At 36.0% G+C, this 10418-nt stretch overlaps 1 protein-coding gene across 1 annotated transcript in view; it reads left to right on the top strand.

The window, feature by feature from the left end:
* LOC117322923 (atypical kinase COQ8A, mitochondrial-like) overlaps positions 1–10101 on the top strand; it is a 78981-nt gene extending 68880 nt beyond the window's left edge. Inside the window, exons 12-14 of the mRNA XM_033877888.1 lie at positions 5092–5199; positions 8175–8327; positions 9755–10101. Of these exons, the coding sequence (XP_033733779.1) occupies positions 5092–5199; positions 8175–8327; positions 9755–10045 (552 nt within the window). The 3' untranslated portion in view covers positions 10046–10101. The remainder of the gene's footprint in view (positions 1–5091; positions 5200–8174; positions 8328–9754) is intronic.
* The last annotated feature ends 317 nt before the right edge of the window (positions 10102–10418 follow it).

Raw genomic sequence — 10418 nt, forward strand, 5'->3', positions numbered from 1 at the left:
GAGGAGGTTGACAACCATGAACAAAGTTATCAGTTGACTACTGGACATAATATCTATCCACGAAAATATCAATTTAGTAAATCTAGTTATAAGTCCTGGCTGCCATTTCCAAATAATCAACCAGAGACCTCTAAGGAATTGAGTGATAGGGAGGGGGTAGCAACAGCAGGGAAAAAAACCCTGTCATTGTTGATACAAGACAGAAAATTAATTAATCCTGGCACATTTATGATTCATATACAACAAATATAGAGTAAAAAATGCTTGTGACAAATGAGAATGTGACAGAGACTCTGATTGGTCAATGTTTCACAGAGTCTAAAGGTATGATGTGTCACATAGCCTAATGAATCAGTGTGTCACATAGCCTAATGAATCAGTGTGTCACATAGCCTAATGAATCAGTGTGTCGCATAGCCTAATGAATCAGTGTGTCGCATAGCCTAATGAATCAGTGTGTCGCATAGCCTAATGAATCAGTGTGTCACATAGCCTAATGAATCAGTGTGTCACATAGCCTAATGAATCAGTGTGTCACATAGCCTAATGAATCAGTGTGTCACATAGCCTAATGAATCAATGTGTCACATAGCCTAATGAATCAGTGTGTCACATAGCCTAATGAATCAGTGTGTCACCTAGCCTAATGAATCAGTGTGTCACATAGCCTAATGAATCAATGTGTCAAAGAGTCCAAAAGGGCATATTATGTCACTAGAGTCTAAAAGGTCAATATTGTCACATAGTCTAAAGGGCCAATGTGTCACAGAGTCTAAAGGGCCAATGTGTCACAGAGTCTAAAGGGCCAATGTGTCACATAGTCTAAAGGGCCAATGTGTCACAGAGTCTAAAGGGCCAATGTGTCACAGAGTCTAAAGGGCCAATGTGTCACAGAGTCTAAAGGGCCAATGTGTCACATAGTCTAAAGGGCCAATGTGTCACATAGTCTAAAGGGCCAATGTGTCACATAGTCTAAAGGACCAATGTGTCACATAGTCTAAAGGGCCAATGTGTCACATAGTCTAAAGGACCAATGTGTCACATAGTCTAAAGGGCCAATGTGTCACATAGTCTAAAGGGACCAATGTGTCACAAAGTCTAAAGGGCCAATGTGTCACATAGTCTACAGGGCCAATGTGTCACATAGTCTAAAGGGCCAATGTGTCACATAGTCTAAAGGGCCAATGTGTCACAGAGTCTAAAGGGCCAATGTGTCACAGAGTCTAAAGGGCCAATGTGTCACAGAGTCTAAAGGGCCAATGTGTCACATAGTCTAAAGGGCCAATGTGTCACATAGTCTAAAGGGCCAATGTGTCACATAGTCTAAAGGGCCAATGTGTCACAGAGTCTAAAGGGCCAATGTGTCACAAAGTCTAATTGGTCAGACCAGACCAGACCAGGAGTTAATTGGTCAATGTGTCACAGAGTCTAAAGGGCCAATGTGTCACAAAGTCTAATTGGTCAGACCAGACCAGACCAGGAGTTAATTGGTCAATGTGTCACAGTCTAAAGGGGCAGTACTAGTGTGTCATAGAGTTTAATTGGTCAATGGGTAATACAGACCAGACCATGTTTTAAAGTATGCCCTAGATAATAAGAGGACAAACTATTGCCAACATGTTATCATGACTCTAGTTGACAAATCAAAATTGAGATTAGTAATGGAGACTCCCGCCTTCAAGAATGAACTAAACGATCCCACTATACCACCATCAATACAGTAACAACCACAGGTGTATGATAATGTTCTACTTTACTTCCAAAATCTTTGATCCTATCCCAGAATTTGATGACAAACATATTGACAACATACCTGCTCACTTCAGAAACCAGAGAGAAGTGTTTTTTTATTCCAGGGTTACTCCTACATAGACATATATCAAATGATTAGGTAATTTTGGGAATTAAACATGTTTGAGTTTTTTCCACGAAGAAAATTATCTTTCAAAGGTCCGGGTTCCTGTGATATGTTATAGATATGTTATCTAACAACATGCGTAACCTAGCATGCTTAAGGCTAAAAAAAAAAAAAAAAATCAGAAAATATAAAAATTCTTCTCCTCAGATGTACTTTTAAGTTTGATGTTAAATCCAGAATGGGGTCAGTCAGGTTAATGGCTGTGTACAGGATGCATTCCTACGACACCTTGCCATATGATACCAGCACTACCTTAATGTTCTATCTCCTGTTTGACTTCTTATGTAGCTAACCTAAGACACATGCTGATTACGTAATCAACGGAGGCATTCCCAGGTACGGACTGTACAAAGGGATAAAAAATGGCCGGGACTATTCAGTATTTAGCTTTGATAGGTCATATTCATTGTGTAGTGAGCAATGTGGTTCAAATGAAGACATACAGTAATTAAAAAATGTAAAAAGCTTACTACATGAGCTTTAATGGGTAATTAGTAATGATATCAACATCTTTGACAGGATGAAAGGGAAAAAGATTGGTTCAACATTAAGTAATGAGAGTCCGTTGGACCATACATGTACAGTCTAATTAGTGTTGATTAAGCAGTGTCTATTTGATCGGGTTATCAAGTCCCCAGCAGTGGCTAAAAACCACATACATTGCTGCATGACAATGTCAACTTATTGTATGTTAGGATAAATGGGACAGATTTTCATTTCCAAATAAATCTGTACGTACTTCTTCAGGGTTCGTACAGGCCTTGCAAAGTGTTTAGTTTTTAGTGGGGTGCTTATAAAGTACTTAGAAATGGTCATGTCCAAAGAATCTTTGGACCTTGGTCCAAAACAAAACTTTTACCTTGAGGCCAATATTCGTCTTAAAGGCTGCACTATTGAAGCAGTTCTTATAATCCTGTACAGACTCGGTGAAGACTGTACAAAAACTCCAGATCTGATGGAGTTTAGGGTTCATTGATCAGGAGATTGTACATGTTAATCTGTTTCTGTAACTGGTATGTTCCTTGGTTTTAAGTCTGTGAGCTGTGCTTCATTTATATTGATCATCTTCTGTCTACATTTAATATTGACTGAGCAAAATGATATCCTTTTCAGACCTGGCCATTGAAATTAAAATCATATTAATTTTCTAGCCCACATGGCCCTTCTGGCATGACGAAGCATCTGGTATCAATTTGTCAACTTTTCCTTAAAATCTCTTCTTGTCACTAAAGACTCAGTAGATTTTGACCAAGTTTTATCTGAATCATCCTTGTGTGTGAAATAGAACCAAATTTTAGCTTACCTGCCTGAAGGACATGTGAGCTTATGCCATGGTGCAGCACACATTTAGTTTTCCTTTAAACAATTTCTTCTCAATAACTAGAGATCTGATATTGACTTTCAAAATCACAGGAGTCAGGTATGCTTAAATCTTCTAACAACTTCTTGTTAATAACCGAGAGACCTAATATTTGTTCTGAGTTACATACTGAGGTGAAGGACTTTCCAGCTGTCTAATTGAATGACCTTGACCGAGTTTCAAGGTCACAGGAGTCACATGTGTGAAAATCTTTAAATGACTACTTCTTAGTAACCAAAGCTTATGTCATGATGTGGCGTCCATAGTCATTCAATCTGTCACTGTTCATTCGTCCGTCTGGCATCAACTTTTCCTGTTTAACGAATTCTTCTGATTAACCAAAAGGGATAGAGTCATGATATTTACCTAAAAGGTTACGATGGACCCCCACAAAGTATGCTAAATGAAGTTACCTCAATCGATATTCAAGGTCATAGGAGTCAAATTTGTTGAAACATTCAAATGACTTCTTCTCACTTCTTCTCCTAGGATGGAGCCAACAAAGTTTCATAAAGAAATGACCTTGAACTTTATTCAGAGTCACAGAGGTCAAATTTTTAAAACCATTTAACAGGCTTCTTCTAATTAACTGAAACGATTATTCAAGGTCTATTCACTTTTTGTTTTGTTTTATTAGGACAGAGAATCATAAAACAAGTCAATACAAGGTTAGCGATGCAGGCCCATTGGGCCTCTTGTAGTATTTAATTGCTGTAAAAAAAATTTGATGCATAAAAAACAATTATTGTCAAAATGTTTTCTGTTGCCATAAAGTATCTCAGATAAATATATAATTTTCAAACTTTTTAATTAATTTATTGCTTTAAAACAATGATATACATCTTGCCATGCCTTCCTTCCTTATTTGGAGTCAAAATCAATTAAAGTAATTAACATTCTAAATATAGCATGTGCAGAATTACACCAAACATAGTTTTCTGTTGTTTAAATCGTTGACAGTTACTCGAATTACTGTTGTGTTAGCCGTTGACTGACTATAATGCTGAAATCATGTGAAACATCACAGACTTCACTGTTATTTTTAAGACTTTGTTTAAAGCGTACGTGCCATATCACATACAGCCGCATCGATTCATGCATCAGAATTAATTTTCACCCATTGAAATTCAGTGTCTTCGTAATCGCACACTCCATGCAGATAAAAAATGAATTTATAAACTTAAAGTAAAAAGCTTTGAATTTTAAGTCTTAATAACCACATATTCCTGCATTTAGATCGCCTACTCATGGTTCTGATTAGGTTACTCATTCTAGACAGAAAATTCTAGCTTTTTATCTTCAGTTATCTAGTGATGTTATGTTTTAATTTGACAACATTGAAATTATATGAAAAATGTAAAAATGATTCCAAGTATGGCACATACCATTTGAAAATTGTATTCATGCTTTAACTAACATGAAACTGTCCAAAAACTGAATGAGTAATCTTTTTCCCCTCCTATGGTTGAATGCAAAACATAAAGACTTATTAAGGAATTAAATATATCTTCTTCAAAATCAGTTGGTTGATAAATTTGTCATTATTGAAGCAGCTAGATCTGATGTTTATCGGAGCACATGTATTTTGAGTCAGCCAGCAGGAAAGACCGTCAGATGACCATTAAGGCCCTTGTGCCTCTTGTACAAGAAATTTGTAAAAATTTGATACCTGTAAAAATTCCTGATATTGAGTAATCTACGCTAGAATACCCAGATCCCACCCAGTTGGTATTTTAAATTTGTGATCATGCCCTGAATGAGATTGAAAACATTACAGTTTTTCTCACGATGTTAAATTGTTTGTGTTTTACAGATTGGTTCAGATATATTAAAGCTTTGTCTGAAGGAACTGTACGTCTATCGGTTCATGCAGACGGATCCAAATTGGTCCAACTTTATGTATCAGCCGGATACTGGCAAGGTAAGTGTATAGTCCAGAAATCCTTCTGATCAAAGGTTGAAACAGATCCACAGATACAGGCAAGGTAAGTGTATAGTCCAGAAATCCTTCTGATCAAAGGTTGAAACAGATATCACCCACCCCTTATGGATTTGTGAGTATTCAAACTAGGACACCTTTCCTATTACCCTGAATGAAAATGAAACTTAAGTTTATCAAATATAACAGCTTCAATATTAAAGGAATAATATATTTCATTATTTAGTCAAACACAGCATTATGATATCAAGGAATGAAGCCTAGAGCACTAAGGAAGATTTTCTAAAAATAGTAATGATGACCTTGACCCCACAACCCTGAAACTCATTAAATTGTCCAAGATATTAAGGTCCTTAATTAGTGTGTGAAGTGTGATGAAAACCTTTCAAGGAATGACACTGCTACAGTGCTGAGGATGAATAATCTAAAAATAGAAAAGTTGACCTTGACCTAACAACTCAGAAACTGGAAAATGTTAAGATGTTATGGTTCTTTGTAATTGTGTGAAATTTGATCAAAATGCCACAAGGAATAAAGCAATCAGATTGAAATACAGATCAAGATATGAAGGTGTTCATGTTCAGATGACATTTCAACCCGCCAATCACGGCTAAGTTGGCAAAATTTCACCAGAATTTCCTTCCCCTCATCAACCTTATGGTTGGTCGTTATTGAAAATCAACCAAACTAAGATGGCTGCAATCATCACCAGCCACTTAATGTCCAACATTATGTTTTTAGCGGACAAAGTACGAGAAGTTTGTGAATTTGACCATAGCTTGGAATTTGGACAGACCCAAAAATAACAACACTTGGTCAGGACCATTTCAGGATTATGTCAGGAAAGTTTGAGCTCAATTCAACCAGTGGAATTTGAGAAGAAGTTTGAAATAGGTGTTGTTCAGGCAAACCATGATTGTGCAATCATGTTACAAAATGGTTGACATGCCGGTGTCACCAGTTTGAAAAATAACAATGCTTCCTTTCATTAAGATGTATATCTGGAATGATTTGCAATATTAAGTTTGAAAGTACACTGTTTTGGTGTCCCAGACCTGTGACATCACAAGTTCAACGTGGCCGACCCAGCCCTTTCAGATTTTACCGAGGAGAGATATGTTCCATGATATATGCCGCCTGTGAAATGATTAAACATAGTTTTCATTTTCTTGTTATTGTGATAAATTGATAGATGTTTATAAACGACAAGTTTACACACCCACAGACGTTGTTGTCAAAGGAGTTCGTGTCAAATAGAAATAAAACAAAAGTTGTGTTTGGATGTTTGACCATGCATACAGATAGTGTTGTAGCCACGCGTCTCCCTTGAGCTTTTCAATGTCTGAAAACAATGGGTACAGTTTGTTAAAAGTGGGAAAGGCGAATAACTATTAAAAGGTTCCCATTGTGATCAAAACACTATGTGAGGGTGGCTCATATTCCAAAAATGATTAAGTCATTCCTGGTCAAATATCCTACTCATTCACTCCAGCCCCTAACAATTAGATCTAATGGATCTGGTTTGAATATATTTTTATGTAAAAAATACAGAACTATGCTTTTCATTTTATGAAGGACCTTTAAGTAATATCAGCAGGGAGCCATGAAATACCACATACTCTTATATATACATTTTTGTATATCAATATATTCACAGGAGGATGAAAAGTTTTTTGTTTTTGCATCATATGCCTTTGGAATCCGTTAGTGGGGATGGGATTCGCTCATACTTGTTAGCACAAACATTTACAATCTATTCACATATGTATTATTCAGTGCCCTGACTACTCCGGTTTTTAAAAATCGTACACAAAACAGCTAAATATAACATGAGATGTTGTTGTCATGCTTCATTGCAGGGCATTAATTCACTTGAGTGTTTGTAAACGATTGTGTTTACTAACCATCTTGATTATTCAGTTGCATCATCTGGAAAAAACATTTCTATTTTTAGAATATTCAATGACAGCACTGTAGCGGTTTCATTCCTTGAAGGATTTTCATCACATTTCACACACAAATTAAGGAACATAATATCTTGGACAAGTTTCATTTTCAAGGTTGTTTGGTCAAGGTCATCATTACTTGTTTTAGAAAATCATTGTTAGTGCCTTTGAGGCTTCATTCATTGAGCGATTTTGATCTTCAGACTTCAGACACTTTTAAAGAATTTTGCCAAAAATAAAATCACTAAAATATCCTAGTGGCGATACAGACCATCTGGGCCTCTTCTATATCTAAAGGTTTGGATTTAAAAAAGATTATTAGCACGAATTTGCTGATTTTTCCTGCTTATTGGCAGTTACTGCATTAACAACTGTTGTCAAAGTCAAAGTCCTATGGTTAATTATCAGGAAGGCAAGGACTTATATAGCTAGGGTTATGAACATGATATAAGAAAGTCAAAGACCTAGGGTTATCAGGATGATATCGGGAAATCAAAGACCTTGGGTTATCAGGACAATATCACAAAATCAAATACCTAGGGTTATTCTTTAATTAAGGATTTGATATGTCCAATATTTTGATTAAAGATTTGATATGTCCAATGTTTTAATTAAAGATTTGATATGTCCAATATTTTAATTAAAGATTTGATATGTCCAATATTTTAATTAAAGATTTGATATGTCCAATATTTTAATTAAAGATCAGATTTGATATGTCCAATATTTTACTTAAAGATTTGATATGTCCAATATTTTACTTAAAGATTTGATATGTCCAATAAATTAATTAAGGATTTTATATGTCCAATATTTATAATTTTATATAACAAGCCATAAGAGTGGCGGTATCATAAACCGATTTCCTTGTTGTTGTTAGCTGGTTCTAGCCAATCCCTATGCTCTAATCTCTATTGTACAATTTGTTATCGTAACTTTTGTTTTGTCTGTGGTTTTAAATCATAAAACATTGAGATTGCCTTTGTAATTGAATCATCTTGTTTTGAGCAGATTGTGCTGCTGGACTTCGGTGCGACTCGTGAGTTTGATAAAAAATTTGTTGACGGTTACATCAAGATAATTCGATCTGCTGCGGACCAGGATCTGAAGGGTATTCTCAAACACTCATTGGACGTCGGCTTCCTGACAGGCCACGAAAGTAAAGTAAGGACAATGTCACCTATATATCTAATTAACATGAGTTGTTTGAATTGATGTTAGGACTGCATAAGGAGCTTGTAGTTAACCTTTAACCTCTTGTTCTTAGACTTTTGCTTCTATATGTAAATTAATGTGTGCCCCGGTGAAATTTTCATAAACATTTCATAAAATATTCATGAACTGTTCATGAAATGCTCATGAACTTCTGTTCATGAACTGGTGATGTGAACTTACATGGACAGTTCATGTAGTTCATGTAAACTCGCTTTCGCATGGGGGATTGTGAAGCATTAAATATTAGTAGGGTTATCAGATTAGAAACCTATTGATTTCCGCATGGAGCTCTTGAGTGAAATCAACAATGATCTAACATTGACACCTCAACAATGGAGAGTTTAATGCATTTTGGTCTATACTACATTTACATGTATATCATTACTACCCTGGTACCTTGTACAGATCCACAAAACAACACTTCACCAGGAGAATTCAATTCAACTGTATAAACACCTAAGAAAACTTTGTCACTTTCTACATATTGTAATTAATGCAAAACCTTAAAAAAAGAAGAAGAAAGAAAAAAAAAAAAACACTTTAAAAAATTTCAGACTTTTACAATTGATTCTATACAATTTAACTTTTGTAAACCATCTTCCAAAACTGAGCCACCTGCCTACATTATACTGCAACCCACCATCTGAGCACATGAAGATCATATCCTAAATGTAACAAAAACAATGGATCCCAGAACCATTCAGCTCAATTTTGATGAATTTTATACAAAAGTATTATATCAGGCCTTAAATTTTTCTTAAATTGTTTCCAGAAAGGGGCGATAAGTAAATGCTTAGGTACATGGTTTTTATTGAAATAGACTGTCTGTGAGTTAATTCCTCTATCGGGTTCGTACCAGTTGTACCAAAAAGGTTCAATATTGTATAATGGAATGCAATTGAATCTCAAGTGAGTTACCAATGGAAGCTGCCGCTGGCTTCAAACATAAAAATTGATTCATTTTCCTGTTTTTACATCGTAACTGATGTAAAATCAATACCACATTAGTTACTTCAAACATTGACATATATAATTTATTAGATTTCATCGCAAATGAATGGTTCCTATCTCATTTTTAACAAAAAGACAATTTGCATGACATAAAAAATCTCAGTTCCGCCATCTTGGATTCAAGTGGTACACATTTGAAGAATCAATCCTAAAAAAACATTTTGGTTCTGCTGGTACAGCACATTCCATTATGAGTAAAGCAGATTTGTACGCCGGTACAACTGGCACGAACCCGATAAAGGAAGGCAATTGGTTTGTTTCAGAATAAGACAATTATTTTTGAAAAGTTTGAAATATATATTTGATGAATTCATTTCCTTCCTGTTTAAATATGCTTTAAGTCTCTGCATTTTTTCTGCTTTTAGAGCATGGAAGAGGCCCACGTCAATGCTGTTCGCATTCTGGGAGAAGCATTGTCTTCCTATGAACCATTTGACTTTGGAGCTCAGAATATGACAAAGAGAATAACGGAGATTATTCCAGTAATGGCTGACCAGAGACTTTGTCCTCCGCCGACAGAGACCTATTCATTACACCGGAAAATGTCGGGAGCTTTCCTCTTATGTGTTAAACTCGGCAGTAAGGTGCAGTGTAAAGACCTCTTTGAAGAAATTTGGACAAATTATCAGTTCGGAGATTTGGAAACAGAAGTGTGATATGGTTAAGAAAGTCCAGTGTAACAATCATTAAAATGAGTTTTGTATGTGTCGTATGTATGCTTTGTTTTGGTAATCCAATTGTTCCTCTTATTTCCTTAGTCTAAGCGAAGTCTCAGTGGCCATAGGTACAAGATGTCTCTAGTGGAAAGATGGCCATAGTGACAAGATGTCTCTAGTGACAAGGTGGCCCTGGTGACAAGATTGCCTAGTGATAATGTGTCTTTAGTGACAAGATGGCCCTGGTGACAAGATGGCCCTAGTGACAAGATGTCCCTGGTGACAAGATTGCCTAGTGATAATGTGTCTTAAGTGACAAGGTGGCCCTGGTGACAAGGTGGCCCTGGTGACAAGATTGCCTAGTGATAATGTG

The sequence above is a fragment of the Pecten maximus genome, chromosome 3 (genome assembly GCF_902652985.1).
Source record: "Pecten maximus chromosome 3, xPecMax1.1, whole genome shotgun sequence".
Classification (NCBI taxonomy): Eukaryota; Metazoa; Mollusca; class Bivalvia; order Pectinida; family Pectinidae; genus Pecten; species Pecten maximus.